General features: G+C 34.5%; 3 protein-coding genes across 3 annotated transcripts; all 3 read left to right on the top strand.

Moving 5' to 3' along the window:
* The first annotated feature begins 1,067 nt into the window (after positions 1-1,067).
* Positions 1,068-6,226, top strand: LOC143601105 (type I inositol polyphosphate 5-phosphatase 4-like). Its single transcript, XM_077078599.1, has 10 exons — positions 1,068-1,220; positions 1,275-1,359; positions 1,724-1,801; positions 2,291-2,378; positions 2,467-2,571; positions 2,872-3,475; positions 3,626-3,819; positions 4,818-4,926; positions 5,032-5,180; positions 5,924-6,226. Exons 1-10 carry the CDS (start codon positions 1,194-1,196, stop codon positions 6,150-6,152), a joined length of 1,668 nt encoding a protein of 555 aa, XP_076934714.1. The 5' UTR covers positions 1,068-1,193; the 3' UTR covers positions 6,153-6,226.
* Positions 6,227-8,899: 2,673 nt separating this feature from the next.
* LOC143601106 (non-specific lipid transfer protein GPI-anchored 26-like) lies at positions 8,900-10,071 on the top strand. The gene is made up of 3 exons (XM_077078600.1): positions 8,900-9,503; positions 9,612-9,659; positions 9,819-10,071. The coding sequence occupies exons 1-3, from the start codon at positions 9,188-9,190 to the stop codon at positions 9,941-9,943; spliced, it is 489 nt and encodes a 162-aa protein (XP_076934715.1). The 5' UTR covers positions 8,900-9,187; the 3' UTR covers positions 9,944-10,071.
* A 2,591-nt stretch (positions 10,072-12,662) lies between these two features.
* Positions 12,663-15,475, top strand: LOC143601109 (F-box/kelch-repeat protein SKIP30-like). The gene is made up of 2 exons (XM_077078603.1): positions 12,663-12,857; positions 14,342-15,475. The coding sequence occupies exon 2, from the start codon at positions 14,363-14,365 to the stop codon at positions 15,389-15,391; it is 1,029 nt and encodes a 342-aa protein (XP_076934718.1). The 5' UTR covers positions 12,663-12,857; positions 14,342-14,362; the 3' UTR covers positions 15,392-15,475.
* The last annotated feature ends 1,378 nt before the right edge of the window (positions 15,476-16,853 follow it).

The following is a 16,853-nucleotide window of genomic DNA, read 5'->3' on the forward strand; positions in this document are numbered from 1 at the left end:
TAATCCTGAAATTGTGAATCTATTTAATCACTTAATATTTTTTTAAAAGAAAGTTATGTGATTTAATATAGAATGTGATCTATGAAGTTTTAAGTTGTAAAAAGTACAATTTAAAGATACATGTGTGTGTGTTAGAATAATGGTTTAAGAAAAAATAAATATGTAGTATGCAAAATAAAATAAAATATACATGTAAATATGTTTTATAGTACATCCCTAATAATTTTTCTTGTGACAGGTGTATATCTATTTATTTAACAAAAAAACACTATTCACCTTGTATTATTTAAAAAAAAAACTGTAAAGATGGTTTATGAATATTACACATATATACACAACTACATATTCTAAAAATGAACAAATAACAAAGGTTGAACACAACTGGTTTAGTTTACATGACCCATTCAGGTTCTAAATTGTCACCCGAACCGTTAAACCCAACTTGTAAACCCGCAAACCAAACCGTATAAATTTCAAACCGATAGTTTATACGAGTTCGGTCTTTTACAATAATCTAATTTTTTTAAAACGACGACTTTCTTTATGTGTTTAGGTTACCGCACCCTCCAAATTAGAGTCCCGTTGACTCACTCTAGCCAGACCATGTTGTGTTAACGGGCCCACACTGGCTTCAGGCTTCAGAGTTTGATTTAGTCATTCCCCGGAAAACCATACCGCCAACTGCCACTTGACAGCCGTTGTGCCGCTACAAGAGCAGAACTCTCTGGAATGAATACCCGAATGGGCTCGGAACACTGGTGCTTAATATTTTAAAAGAAAATATACATATGCCATAAAAGAAATTATTATATGACATTCAGTTGAACTTTGCCCTATAGTTTTTAGCATCAGTTTCCCTCTGTTCCCTGTAACCATAACTACTATATGCAACACACAAACACATATAGGCTGCAACACTCAAGAAAGTTCTCTTTGATATAACTCTTTGTTTCCATATTATGTAACAAAAATGCTGAAAAACTGCAACTTTCTTCCCTATATGTAACCTTACATTCAACACACTTTCAGGGCATTCATAAAAATCCAATCTTTTATTCTCTTTCATGTTTCTTTGACTCATTTGGTTTGGTCAAACCAAAAAAGATTCAATTTTTATGAATCTTTCTTGAATCAAATATTGTTTGTTCTGCATTTAAGTTTGTGGGTGCTAATCTTTATGAGGATTTGAAGCAATGAGAGATGAAATCTCCAACAAAAAGGTCTTTTTTTATTTGAAATATTAAGAGTTTGACTTTATGCTGATCACAATGAAGGTTTCATGGCCTAAAACAATCAAGAAATGGTTCAATGTGAAGAACAAAGCTGAAAATTTTTATGCTGATGATTTTATTTATGGAGGTAATATTTAATAATTTTTTTATTTTTATTTATTTTTGTGTTGTATGATCATAATATATGGGAACATTAGTTGACTTGTTATTCACTTATTTACTTTATTTCAACATCAGTGACAATATGTTATTATTCTGCAAAAAGTGGCATTTGGGAATTTAAAACTGTTCATCTTTGCTCCTCAAAATCTGTTCTTTGTTTTTTCTTTCTTGTTTGCTGTCAAGATCTGTGATTTGATCTGAAATCTGTCAATTCAAACCCTTTTTTGTGTTACAATTAAATACACTGTGGCAAATGACAATAACCATCTATTTTTTTTAATTTTTTAAATTTTTTTTAATTTTTTTAATTTTTGGATTTCCTTTTTCAGGTAGAGATGAAGTATGGAGGAATAAGTTTTCTGAAAAAGAGGCGTGTTCTATCAAGAAAAGCAGAAAAACAAGAACTGGTACAGTTTCAGACTATTTTATGCATTTATTACTTTTGGACCACTCTTCAAGTTAAATTTTTTATTTTATTTTTTATTATTTTTTTTATAAATTCTACATGATTTTATAGATAAGGAGATTGATGCAAAGTGGAAGCATGAAAAACTGAAAAAGAGATACATGTTTCATAATTTAAAGATTTTTTTTTCTAGTATACAATGTGTTATTTTCGACTTATTTACTTTTAACGATGTATCTGAACGCATGGTTCACGTTAAGGTTTTCTTTTCATATTCGTAAAATAGGTAAAATAGATTAGAGTAAACGCACAAGTGAAATAGGTTAATATCAATGAAAGGTGTCACAAAACCTATATGCAAAGTTATAATAGAAATAGTATGATACTTATATGAACATGCATAATTTAGTATAATTCCTATATTATTTTCTATTGCAACTTATCTTTTATTTCTGATTTTTATGCCTAAACCGATAACGAAAATGAACAGAACGATCAAGTAGAAGAAGCGCAAATTATCCTAAGACGAACAAGATTGATCCCGATCATGCGCAAGTTCGAGATGTTGATAACTATAGGTTTGTGAAAACTTTTCTATTGATTTCAAGACTATTTATAAGTTATGGTTCTATTTATTTATTATTTTTATTTAAAAAAATGAAATAGGGTCTTTGTAGCTACTTGGAATGTGGCTGGAAAATCTCCGACAAATGGCTTAAATCTTGAAGAGTGGTTACATAATTCACCTTGTGCTCACATTTATGTTCTTGGGTGAGTTATAAAAAAAATAATTTTGAGTCTTGTAACGGGTCGAATGAGAGAGGAAGACGTACATTTGTATCGTCACAAAAAAAATTATTTAAAAGACAGTGTTAGGATCAAATACAAATAATTTTTAAGTAAACATACAAATAACTAGAGTACTTATTATTATTGTATTTCAAAATAATAATAATAATAATAATAATATAATAATTACTTTATTTATTTGTACATAACTGACTTTATTATTGTTTTATAATTTTATCTAGTGGTATAAACTAGTTGAATCATTTATTATTTATTAATTAGGTTCCAAGAAATCGTCCCATTAAACGCGGGAAACGTACTCGGAACCGAAGACAACGGCCCCGCCAAAAAATGGCTAGCGCTCATCCGAAAAACACTCAACACTCTACCCGAAACCACCAACGGTCTCCACACCCCGCCACCAATACCCAACCCACCAGTCGAGTCTGATTCGGATTTCGAAGAAACATTAACCCAATACCTGCCTTCTCTCCTCCACCGCCGATCCTTTCACTCCCAAAGTCAAAGCATGAGGTTGACCGACAATGACGTGGTAATCCCTCATTCAAGACTCGACCGTAGATTCAGTGTAAGTGACCGGGCCATGTTTGGGGGCCGACCCAGTATTGGGTCTTCAGATGAAGATAATGGGTCAGATGAAGATAACGGGCCTTGTTTGGGACCTGACCCGTTATCTTATTGTGGATCTTTTTTAGTGGAGGAGAGAGATAAGGTGGTGGAAAATTGTAAATATTGTTTGGTTGCGAGTAAGCAAATGGTGGGGATATATTTAACAATATGGGTCAAGAGCGATATTAGAGACGATGTTCGTAATTTGAAGGTGTCGTGTGTGGGGAGAGGATTGATGGGTTATCTTGGAAACAAGGTACAATGTCAGATATGTCCAAACACCTTGTGTCCTATTAATATAGTACACGTTTTTAATAATCTCTACATTTTAAGTTGTTCGCTCATGTTTTGTTTATATGAAATCTTTACTATTTGAGCTAATATTTGTATTATTAAAATATTTCAGGGTTCAATATCAATAAGTATGTCATTGCACCAAACAAGTTTTTGCTTCATATGTAGTCACTTAACATCAGGACAAAAGGATGGAGATGAGCTCAGAAGAAACTGTGATGTGATGGAAATCATGAGAAAAACTCGGTTTCCTCGTGATCAAGAAACCGGAGACGAGAACTCTCCTCAAACGATTCTTGACCACGAGTAAGATACTAAGATCATGTGTTATATATTTACTAGATGTCGCAAATGGACAAGTTGGATAACAGGTCAAAACAAGTTCCGGGTCAAGTCAGAAAGATAGAAACACCTTTTGTCATTACAAGCATTATATTATTTTAATATATTTGTTTTTTTTTGTTTTATAAATTTGACACGTTTGAGATTAAACATAACCTGAATTGACCTGTTTGTGACTAAATGGATCAAAAATTGAAACCCGAGAGTTGTACAAGTTGGCCTTTTGGCCCAAACCGGTTCGGGTTGGGTCAAAGAAAATCAAAACAGTTTGAAACCGAGTTTTAACTAGAGGTGTACAAAAAAACCGGTTTGGGACCGGTTTTAGGCAAACTGAACCGAACCGGTTTGGGTTTAAAACAGTTTCACCCAAACCGGTTCCCAAACCTACCCAAACCGTCAGTTTCAAGACTGTTTCCCCTTAAGATCTACCAAACTGGTTTTAAAACCGAACCAGTTTGAGGAAAACCGGTTAAACCGGTTTATAAACCGACCGAACCGACGTGACAATGCCGTCCTATCCTGCTTCTAAACCGGTTTGAGTCAAACCGGTTTTGACCGGCTGTTGACCAAACCGGTTCGGTTTGGGTTTAAAACCGGTTTTGTACACCTCTAGTTTTAACTAGTTAGGCTCGGATTCAAACCTGTTTTAAGGTATAGGGTTACAAACCGGTTCGGGTTGGGTCAAACAAAGTCAACCCCGGGGTTTTGTGAAACTGGTTCGGGGTTTAACCTGGTTTATCGGGTTTGACCGGTTAGAGCCTCGGTTTTAACCTGTTCAGTTCGAGTTTGACCGGTTTCAAACCGCAATGTGTAGGGTTCTAAATCGTTTATAATCACTTGGGTCGGTTCGGGCTGGGTCCCCTCAAACCGGTTTCAAAATCGGGTTCAAAACCAATCTAGCTATTATTAATAGTTTTCAAACTAGACTTCCCAACACTAAAACTTTACTTTTGAATGACTAGTCGAATAATATGGCTCGGTGACTTAAATTACCGAATCGCCCTTTCATATCGGTCGGCCAAGGCCTTGGTTGAGCTGCGAAACTGGAGGGCATTGTTGGAAAAAGACCAGGCAAGTCCCAAAATCTTATAAATATCAATAAATTTTATACTTTCCAATCTTTTATTTCTAAAGTTATAAAACATATAAAATGCATGATCTTTTATATATTAACAGCTTCGAATAGAGCGTAGGCGGGGGCGCGTATTCCTAGGATGGAATGAAGGGTGCATATATTTCCCTCCAACTTATAAATATTCAAAAAATTCAGATCGATACGCGGGATATGATACGCGTCCTAAAGAAAAACGAAGAACTCCTGCATGGTAAGTATACGCGGTGGCAAAATGGATAGGTCGGGTTGGATACGTGTCAAAATGGGTCAGGTTGAACCAAAAAATAAAAATCCTCAATATTTCACTTTCTATAAACATTTAGTGTTTAAAATCTGGTTACTTAAAATATATTATTTTAATAAAGTTATTAAAAGGACTTTATGTATCAATATACAATTTAAGAGAATTTTGACTCATTTGACATGTTTAACTTGGTAAACCTAAGGGTGTGCATGAAACCAAAATAACATACCCGTAACTAAACTAATCAAAATCAACCCAAAACTGATGGTTTGGTTTCTTTATGTTTTTTTTTTTCCAGAAACCGAATTTACAGTTCTACTTTGCATGCACCTAAAGCCGAAAAAGCTAAATCGAACCTTAAAAAAATGAAAAAAGAAAAAGAACCCTACATTTTTTAATTGAATTTATAGAGTATAGTTTTATTTTAAAATGTTAAATAAATTATTAAAAGGCTACTAAATGGTGTAGCCTAAAAAGTTTAGGTCCAAATGTTTAATAATCAATTAATTATTAATTGATTAAAAAAAATTATGGTCAAGGCTTCATACACAAATTAATTATTTTTGGGCTTTTTTTCAGCCCAAAAGATTCAAGCTTAAATGGCAAAACCAAACGGTTTTAAACGTTTGAGCCCAAAATCAACCCAAGCCGAACTGACCGGTTCATTCTCCGTGTTCTCAAATTTTTGATGCTTTTTATTATTTTTGTAGGTGCGATCGTATCTTGTGGTATGGTAACGGGCTGCATCAAATGTCATATGTTCGAGGGGAGTCTAGATTTTCAGATCATAGGCCCGTTTACAGCATGTTTTTAGCAGAAGTCGAATCCATACACCGTACAAGATTCAAGAGAAACATTAGTTATTCGTCTAGGATTGAGGTGGAAGAACTGTTACCATATTCATATTCATGTAGATATAAAGGTCTTAGTTTTAACTGACAAGCGACCTCGCGTCCTTGCTAGTTTGTTCAGTGAGCGGGCCCACCACGTGCACATTCTTCCAGCATTCCAAGTAAAGGTCAACCCTTTTGACTTTTTTCGTTGTCACGTTTTTTTTTTTTAATTTTTTTAAGGTGTGTTTGGGATTTCTTATTTAACCTGCTTATTGCGTTAAAAAGCAATAAGCAGATGAACAGTTTTTAGGCAAACCCCCCCCCCCCCCCCCCCAATTCATTTAAAATTTTGATTTAACGTGTTATGTTTCTTGATTATACAGGACTTTTGAACTTCATTTATCATTGGGCAATTGTTTGAAAATAACAAGAAAGACGTCGCTAATCGGGTAATTATGCTGGATTTGTACGCTTAAATCAAACCCGCAAGCACCCCATTACGACCCGTAAAATAAAAACTTGAAATAAGTTGCTGATGAATTTTTTCTTGGTGGATTTTGAAGAAAAATGCCATCTTTACATGAAGGCATTAGTTGATATGATTCTTTCTTAATTCTTGTTTAATAAAAGACTAGGGTATACAATTTTGTGGACTAATGTTACATGTCAATTAAAACATATGTTACTGTGTATATACTTTCCTTAAAAACTTATTTGATTGGATTGAATTTAATATTTTTGCTATTCAATTATTAGTTATGAAAAAATAACATACTCAAGTTTTCGTTAAAACATCTATCGCCTTGTTATGCTCGGGTAGCATATAATAAGATACTTAAGTTAATTAAGATAAAACCCTTCATCACATAAATATATATTCATCAACACTGGTTGCTAATTTGCGATAGAATTGGTAATTTGATATTTTCTTTTATTAATTTAATTATTATTAATGTGCTTTATTATTAACTAAATATTTTTAATGTAATTTTTAAGGATATAGGATTTTAATAATGAGGAAATGAAGAAGCTTGATAACATATAATTACATGTCAATGCAGTACTATTACATATTTTTAAATAAAGACGTGTGAAAAATACAATATTGTGAATATATAATTACAAGAAATAATCAAATAAATGAAAAACAAATGTGAATATAAAAGCTTCCTTCACGTTAGATTAATATGTATGTATTCGTACTCGAATCTTGACCATGCTCGGGTGTCAAACAATTATCTACCAAAACGTCTAGCTGCAAACATTAAACAATACAAATGTCAAATGCAAGAATGATACATTTTAAAAACATGTAAGATATTATACTATCATGATCAAGAAAATATCTAAACTTATGCAAAAAGTACAAAGAAGATTCTACAAAATCTAACAATTTTTCATAGTTTTACGAAAAGAAAATCCTCAAAATGTCCATTAGAGACTCATTTTCCTTAAAAAAAATATTTTTTTTATTTTTTATTATATTGAACAAAATCGCCATGACTCACAAAAATTTGGCCGGGAATCACAAAATTTGGTTGTGACCAAAAATTTCGCCACTCACATAAATTTGTTTGAGACTCACAAACATATCGCCAGTCCTAACATTAAATTTACTCGAAACTTACAAAGAATCTGGCCAAATCACATTGAAATTTGTTCGGAACTTATAAAAAATATCATCGGTCCTCACCAAATTCGATATGTAGATATGTAATAACAAATTGTGGTAAGATTTTTAAGAAACTGGTTGGTTCAACCAAATTTTTACAATGTGGCACCGTGTAATTAGTAGGAAGCACCGTTGACTGACATGTGCAAAGTGCAAACACACTTCACTTTGTGAGGTCAAATAAATATATATTTGTGTTGTTCTAAAAATAACTTTAAATAAATGACGAACCAATTTTTCCTTTCGTGTGAAAGTCTTTCTCACACTTCAATGTGCAAAAGGAACTAGCATTGCCTTCATCTACACATTTCTTTTCACAATCGGCAAAGTCTTCCGGTTCGGGAGCGTTGTCTCGTGCTTCATTGTCGGTGGCACGTGCTACAACCAACATGACCATGAGCGCTAGTAGCGCCGCGGAAACTTTTTTAGACGCCATTACGCTAACTAATGGTTTATTAATTGTCTTGATATGATGTGATTCAATGTGATGGTTTGGGTTATCATTTATAGAACTGTTTGTTTGAATGTTGTGGTTGTCCTAAAATCATGTATGATTTAAGGTTTTGTTTGTAGAATCCGACACACATGAATGGATGGCCACCTTAATTTTAACTTGGGATTGGTTTAGTGGTTCCTAAAAATGTAAAATTACTAAAATATAGAATATAGATGATTAGGCTATATTTTACAGATTTAATGAAAAATGACCAAAACACCCATTTAACCTATTAATGTTAATAAAATACGCATTTGATCAACCAATTCTCGTAATGTCCACCTTAGAACTCGTCGACCCAATCACTTTTAAATCATTACTTAACTGAAATTTTTAACCAACCAGATTCTCCCGCCCGTCATTATAACCAATGGGTCACTAGTTTTTCTTCTGTTTAACCATCAGAGCCGGCAAGATTATGTAGGCATCTGACTAGATTATTTTGGCGCCCAACAAAATTTTTAGGCCCATGACAAGACCATTTTGACTTCCAACGAATTTTTTTTGTTTCTAACAAGATTTTTGGACAAGTGGTAAAATCTAGTTCGTTAAAAATTTCATACAGTAATATGCTTAAAAAGTTATCAAATTGACGAATTTTTAATGAACATTTTGAGACTTGACTGGTCAAATATATGTTTTATCGTTATTTTATCAATATTAACCGGTTAAATGAACGTTATCCCTCTCTTAAATCCAGGTAAACAAAATGGTGGCGATTTTTTGTGATAAACAAATATTATCTATTTGCAGTTAGCCTACTTTTGTTAATTAACTATAGGTTTTTAATTTAGATCAAATATCCAAAACAATAAAATACTTATGAACTTCGAATATTAATTAATGTAAATAAACAAAAGTAGGCCACCAATATCCACATAAACATATATTATTACATGTTCCATATTCCAAATGTATCATATAAATATACTTCCTAAACTCTTTTGCTAAATATATACATCACTAATTAAAAATGACTTCAAACCAATTTGAGTTATTTGGTCTAGCCATGATCATGCTATGTGGTCTAGCCATGGCTCAACAGGAATGCACCACGGCAATAGTGAGCTTGAGCCCGTGTCTTGGGTACGTGTCTGGAAACTCATCAACTCCGTCAACTTCTTGTTGCTCACAACTAGCCAGCGTGGTTCAATCACAGCCGAGGTGCCTTTGTGTGTTCACCGGAGATGGTAATGGTGCACCCACGGGTTTGAACATTAATCAAACTTTGGCACTCGCGTTACCTGGTGCTTGTAATATCCAAACTCCCCCGGTTAGCCGATGTAATGGTATGTCAAGACCATTTAGTTACTTTCATTTGTGTAATGGTTTGTAATGTTGAGATTTTTAAATTTTTATTGTGTCGTAAGTCGTAACTTGAACTATTTTATTATCAGAGGGCGCTAATGGACCCACGGGCTCTACCCCAGCAGATTCACCTTCGGGTAAATGATTCAATAAACCATATACTACGAATCTTTTTATATTTGTCATACTATTCATATTTTTAAAATGCCTCCGAATCCAAAAAAAAGGCAATCATTTATTATCCATTTTCGCAAATAAAAACAATCTCTAGCTCATGGTTTCTACATATATTGCAGGAAGCGGGTCGAAGACTAAACCAAGTACGGGCGCATCTGGTGCAACCATCCAAAACCTACCATTTTATGCCACTTGTGTTTTGATCTTCATAGCAACAATATATTTGTCTCACCATGTTGCTTAACTTATATCTTTAAGTATGTTATCTATAGTTACTACTTTGTCTAGGGTGTGGTGTGTTGTGCGTGTATCTATCATTATTAAAATTTGTGACCTATTGTATTGTGTTGTATATGTTTTATATTGATTTGTGTAAGAAAACTTTTACATATCTTGTAAATTGTGTAACTCCAATACTATCACTACGTAGACTCGCATATATACTTTAGTGTTATAATCATGTTATACCAGCGTAAAAGATTAGTGACGGCTCCATGATTTTTTTTTCTTATGAGTTCACACAATTAAACGTTAGAAATTTAAGGCCTTTTGGGTCGGAAAAATTTCACATAAAAGAGTCCATTTAACTATTAGGGTCCATGCTATAGTTATTAACACAATCTAAAATATTAGGCCCAAATGTTTATGTTTCCCAAAATCTTGTCACAAATAAGTTCACGATTATTATTTTGTGTTCTACAAATAACATGTTACAATTTTCCATTATTATCTAATCCTCTATTAGGTCTAACAGATTAATACAAACAAAACGTGGACTTTTATAATTCAATAGGAGTCGTATCACGTGTGTTGTGAATTCGCGAAGTCACATGCGTTTATCTGGATTGGAGAAAATGATGTTTTTAGTTAGATTATATAGATAGAACTGAAGAAAGAGACGTGAGTGCTCTAATGCTTTGAATAGTGAATACTCAATCTTTAAAATTTTTATGTTTTGAAGATGAAGATAGAGTTGGAAATTCAAATTTATTTTTTAGAAAGACAACAATCTTCAGTGTGAGTAGGTGATTGTAGGTCGGTTTGCGGCCAACCACCTTATGGAACCCCTATAGAGTTTCTTCCGAAGGGCATAACCCCTGGTTTTCGGGTCCTCCTTCGTCCTCGGAGGAACCTTCATCCCTGATGCCACGTGACACTAGTTAACGCCAAAAGAGTCGTAACCCTCTGGCGTAACGCAAGCAGGATAAAACCCCCGTATGGCTCGGATTCAAACTGACGACCTCCTGAAATAAGCCTGACTCTTATCTAAATTGCCTTATATACAGTATTAGTTAAGCATATATAATACCAATGCTCTAAGTAAGAATAGAAATTGAAGGTTGTGACAATTTTAATAATACGAAACCCTAATATATAAACAATATGTTATTGTTAAGAACTTCAAACGTTTGGGCGATGATTAAGCGAAATGCACAATAACTATTAGGGTCTTGACTTTTATCAATTATCATAAATGTCTTCTTTGTCACAAATCAATTAACCAACAAATCAAATAACATAGCTTGACTTGAACATATCTAATTTAACAAATATAACATCATTTGCATTATTTTAAAGTTGTTTTAGTCTTTTAGCTAAGTCAAACTATAAAATTAAATATACTAACACCAGTAAAATAAGAAAATTTAAGCCCACCGCTCGTATTGTATTTATGATCGTATCGTATATGAAGACATAGAAAGAACACTTGAAATATCCTTCAAGACAGGCATGCTCAGATGGATGCCGTGAGAGGATATAGAGTGTCGCTGATAAAAAGCAAGGCACAAAAGGCCGACCAGATGTTCAATGTCGCTATTCAACATGAAGACGCTTGTGAGGTGTGACCAGCGTGTAGAAATCCCTAGACGCTAGTCATGCGGTAGGTAACGACTAACGATTAATCGGGATTAACAGAGATTAGTCGGGGATTAATGATTTTGGACAAATGGGGATTAATCGGTGACAAGTCGGTGGGGGCAACGACTAGCGATTAATCGGTGATTAATCGGCGTCTAGTCAAGACTTTTACAACATTGGTTATGAGTTATGAGTTATGACACTTGTCTCCACCCTATTATGAGCGGTCTAAATATCAACCGATTAACACATTATTTATTATTGACAAAAGCCAAGACCATGCATAGTCACGTGGCGATCTAGTCAGCATTGGAGAGTTTTGTAAAAAGCGGTATAATGATAAAAAAACTCATAACTTTCATACAATCATTACCACTTAATTCCTTATCTCTCACAAACTAGCGTTATTTACATAACTCCCAACCTAAAACTTGACCAAAACTTAGGAGAGGGCGGTGGGTGACGTTTTGGGGAGAGTTATGGAGCCCAAAACGCTCCACTACATATTAGAGGTGGGCAAACAAACTGGTTAACCGAACCGACCCGAAAATCAAACCGAAACCGAACCGGTTGTAACCAATTATCTAGAAATCGGTTTGGAACCGTTTGAAACCGTAGGTTCGGAACCAGCTTGTAATTTTATTCACCAAAACCGATTAAACGAATCGAAACGGACAAAAACCGGTCAAAACCCGAACCAAAACCGATTGTGACATGGAAAGAAACTGGTTTCAACCCGAACCGAAACCAATCATAAACCGGTTTTGACTTTTGTTGACCAAACTGAACCGATCTTAACCTAAACCGGTTTGTATGTAAGAAAACCATAGCCATCATATTATTCTCATAACTACTACTACGACTACTTCCAATTGAAGGCATCGAATATAAAATCCAAATACACTCGAATAATAATAATCACAAGAACATCTTTATGGAATATCCTTTTGGAACTTTCATGTCAATATTAATAATAACAATATTATTATTATTACTATTATTATTTATTTATTAATAAATAATAACACAATTCACACGCAATCTCTTTGTCCTTAAAACAACACAACATATGAACATAACATGTTGGAATCCAATCCACTGCACTTCGTCTTTCCGTACCTCTTACCCTTTCTCTCTTCATCTATATTATTATTATTATTATTATTATATATTTATTTATAATTATAAATATTATATATATATAAATAAATAAATCAAAACCAAAACCAAACCGACAAAATTAAATTCACCATCGTCTTCACACCCACCACCACCACTTCATCATCAAATCTCTAAAGGTAATTATTGTGTTTGTTGTTTTTTGTTTAATCAAAACAAATATATAAGATTAAGGATATATATATATATATATTTATATAGATTGTGCATTGTTGGAGATAATAATTTGTTAGTTTGTGATTATTGTGAGAGTTGTTATTGATCTAATTGTTTGATTAAGATGATTTAGAATTGTTATTAATTTAGATCTCTCATATTGGTATTGTTTGATGAATTGAAACTAGTTATCTGCTTGTTGTGTGTTTGGAAATAGTTAGGGGTGTGTGTGGTTCGGTTTGGGTTAAAATCGAATCAAAAACTGAAACTTCGGGTTTTGAATTTTTGAAAATTGTTCAGTTTCGGTTTTCCGGTTCGGGTTTGGGCTAAAATCAAACCGAAAATCGAAACTTTGGGTTTTAAATCTTTGTAAACCTTTCGGTTTTGGTTTTTCGGTTCAGTTTGGGTTGGTTTGGGCTAAAGACCGAACCAAAAAACTGTAACTTCGGTTTTTGAATTTTTGAAAACGTTCGGTTTCAATTTTTTCAGTTTTGTCATTTGAGCTTTGAACATTTTGGACCAAAAAGTATATGCCCCAAATTAATGAATTTCGGCCTAAATCATTCGGTTTGGTTAGGGTTCAGTTTGGGTTGGTTTGGGCTAAAACTGAAACTTCGGTTTTTAAATTTTTGAAAACGTTCAGTTTCAGTTTGGGTTTGTTTTGGGCTAGGACCGAACCAAAAACTGTAACTTCGGTTTTTGAAAATGTTCGGTTTGGTTTTTTCAGTTTTGTCATTTGAGCTTGAACATTTTGGACCAAAAAGTATATGCCCAAAAATAATGAATTTCGGCCTGAATAATTCGGTCTTCGGTTTGTGTTCAGTTTGGTTTGGTTTTGGGCTAAAACCGAACCAAAATTCAAAACTTCGGTTTTTGACATTTTGATAACCATTTGGTTTTAATTTGGGTTCGGTTTTTTCCGGTATTGCCATTTGAGCCTGAAAATTTTTGAAGAAAAAAGAAAATTGGCCAAAATAATGAATTTGGCGTAAATCATTTTGTTGATTAATAACCAGTTAAATATATACATTTGTACAAAAATATTACGAGTTACATATTGATTATATTCTTACAAATTACTTCAAATAAAAAGTAAAAAAATGAAAATCCATAAATTTAGTTTGGTTTGGTTTTGTTTTTCGGCTTTTATTAGTTATTTCATGCAAACCAGAACCGAACTGTAAGTTTGGTTTTTACAAAAACATATAACCAAACCGTAGGTTTTGTTTCAGTTTGGTCTTTTTAGTTTTTTCGGTTTCATGCACACCCCTGGATGCAATATAATAAGTAGATAACCAATTTTGAGGGTGTTTCGGATTGCTTACCGACACGTATTATGTGATTGTTTTGCATAAACCGCTTAATAAGATCATGTTCATTTTCTTTCATTTTAAGGTTTCATTATGTCGGAATTAAAGGGTGTTTTCGTCTTTTTGGTTCTTAACAGGTTGCTGTACTTTGTATAATTATGGTTCTCATTGAAGGTCTTCCCGATGCTGTTGCGGTCCGATGTCTCGCACGGGTCCCGTTTTACCTTTTCCCGAAACTAGAAATAGTTTCCCGTTCTTGGCGGGAAGCGCTTCACAGCACGGAGCTATATAAAGCCCGTGAAGAAGTTAAAGCCCGTGAAAACCTTTTGTGCGTATGCGCGTTCGACCCGGAAAACGTGTGGCAGATTTACGACCCGACCCGAGACCTTTGGATCACTCTCCCGATCCTTCCTTCGAAAGTTAGAAATTTGGCTCATTTCGGTGTCGTGTCGACCGCGGGTAAATTGTTTGTTCTTGGTGGCGGTAGTGACGCGGTTGACCCGTTGACTGGAGACCAAGACGGGAGCTTTGCAACAAACGAGGTGTGGGCGTATGACCCGTTTACCCGACAGTGGGCCCAACGGGCCGCCATGATCGTCCCGCAGACCATGTTCGCGTGTTGTGTGTTAAACGGGAAGATACTAGTCGCAGGCGGGTTTACAACTTGTCGGAAATCGATATCGAAAGTGGAAGTTTACGACCCGGAGAAAGACGTTTGGGTTTCGATTCCCGATCTTTACCACACGCATAACTCGGGGTGTACTGGTTTGGTAATCGGTGGCGAGGTGCACGTGGTGCACAAAGGTTTGACCACGGTTCAGGTGTTGACCAAAGACGGGTGGCGGGTTTATGAGCATTCGTGGGTTCAAGGCCCGATGACGGTGGTTAACGGGTCATTATACGTGATGAGTCACGGGCTTATTTACAAACAGGATAAGGATTCGAGGAAAGTGGTGATTTCGGCCTCGGAATTCAAGAGGCGAATCAGGTTTGCTATGATGGGTTTTCGGGATGATATTTATGTGATAGGAGGCGTGATCGGGCCCGAAGGATGGAACTGGGATATTAAAAAGATGTCGGATGTTGATGTTTTGGCACTCGGGAATGAGAGACCCGTTTGGCAGAAAGCGGCCTCGATGACCCGGTGTCAGGGGACGATTCTCGGGTGTGCCGAGCTGAGAATTTAGGTGTTTTCGAGTTTCGGGTTTATGTTTTTTTATCGGTTTGTTTGTTGTCAGATAGTGTTGTTTTAAGGTTTTGAGACTATGAAACTAAATTTAGCATGTTTTGTTTTATTTTCGTTGATTAAAAGTTAATTATGTCAAAACATATAAATTATAATAACTTGAATTATGTAACAATTTTAAATGGGTCAAATAAGTGGAGTATGTATAAATCTTAATGTAGTGCAATTGATCATATGATGGTTTTACACGTGTTAGGATTAACGAACACACGAACCGAACACAAATACAAAAGCAATAAAACGATCACAAGGATTTAACATGGTTCGTTTTAAACTAACATACATCCACGGGTGACAACCAGACATTCTTTATTAATTGACAACGATTACAAGTACGTAGCATCATATAAATATCAACTCATCCGCTGATTCCTCAACATCAGTAAGTTCGAACCTTCACAAGACTAAACTAGAGTTTATTACTTACTAAACAAGATATTAATGGGTTGCGCTTAGGGCTTGTCACCCCGCACCCGTCTTCAATTTTGACTTCAACTGAAAAACGGGCCTAGACAAAGGCCTACGAACGCAACATTACCTACTCGAAAGAATCCCGGCATAAGCATAACAAATTCAACAGGCACAAATTAATCACACTATTTCCAAATTTAAATAACCACATTATGCCATACTTATCTCATATAAACATAACTAATTTGCGTCTCGTCAATGATGTCGAAAAACAACACTGATCATACGAGTCTCACCAACGTTGACGCTAAATTTAGGGTGTTTCTAACTCGTGTTACACAATATTTTTTAAGTACGAAGACATGTTTTTAACGTTACGTGCGCATATAGCTTTCGATAATACATACAACTTGAGATTTTTCAAGCAAGACAATTCGTACCGGAGAGTGATGGGATTGGGTCTGGAGATCAAAGTTTAACTAGCATTTTGGACTTATATAGCATAGCATGGGCCAGGTAACATATAATTGCATATAATACCATAATGTTTATAGCCCCACTCATGATGCAATTTAAGTTCAAAATTTTTACTACACACTTTTATTTAACACTTTTGTAAATGAGGTAAACATGAGTTTTGTTATTATTTGTAAAAAAATGGAAAATTATGGTAATCGAAATGGGATCGATAAAAAGCTTATAATGACATGAGCCTTTTCAAACCTGACCCGAGCCTTATCAAGCCCAAACCGATTCTGAGCCTCAAATAAAGCTCATTTAGCTATCAACAAGCCTTGTGCGTATATAAATTTAATTCTTTCGGATTTATATGTATTAATTTTACACTGCACAACCAAGCTTGAGCATAACTTTGGCTCGTTTAAGGCACTGCACACGAGCTCGAGCTGATCTTAGGCTCATTTAAGTTTTTTTCCCAAAATAAATAATAATAATTGACATGTATAAAAACTAATTAGTAAATAATAAACAAG

The sequence above is a fragment of the Bidens hawaiensis genome, unplaced genomic scaffold (assembly GCF_021521415.1).
Source record: "Bidens hawaiensis isolate Kalapana, Puna unplaced genomic scaffold, B.hawaiensis_p1.1 tig00055641_1, whole genome shotgun sequence".
In the NCBI taxonomy this organism is placed as follows: Eukaryota; Viridiplantae; Streptophyta; class Magnoliopsida; order Asterales; family Asteraceae; genus Bidens; species Bidens hawaiensis.

Coding starts and splice junctions, on each gene's coding strand:
- LOC143601105 (XM_077078599.1), top strand. CDS start 1,194: ATGAGAGATGAAATCTCCAACAAAAAG. Junction 2,379..2,466: donor CGAGATGTTGATAACTATAG/GTTTGTGAAAAC, acceptor AAAATGAAATAG/GGTCTTTGTAGCTACTTGGA. Junction 4,927..5,031: donor CATTGTTGGAAAAAGACCAG/GCAAGTCCCAAA, acceptor ATATATTAACAG/CTTCGAATAGAGCGTAGGCG.
- LOC143601106 (XM_077078600.1), top strand. CDS start 9,188: ATGACTTCAAACCAATTTGAGTTATTTGGTCTAGCCATGATCATGCTA. Junction 9,504..9,611: donor CCCGGTTAGCCGATGTAATG/GTATGTCAAGAC, acceptor TTTTATTATCAG/AGGGCGCTAATGGACCCACG. Junction 9,660..9,818: donor CCCAGCAGATTCACCTTCGG/GTAAATGATTCA, acceptor CATATATTGCAG/GAAGCGGGTCGAAGACTAAA.
- LOC143601109 (XM_077078603.1), top strand. CDS start 14,363: ATGGTTCTCATTGAAGGTCTTCCCGATGCTGTTGCGGTCCGATGTCTC.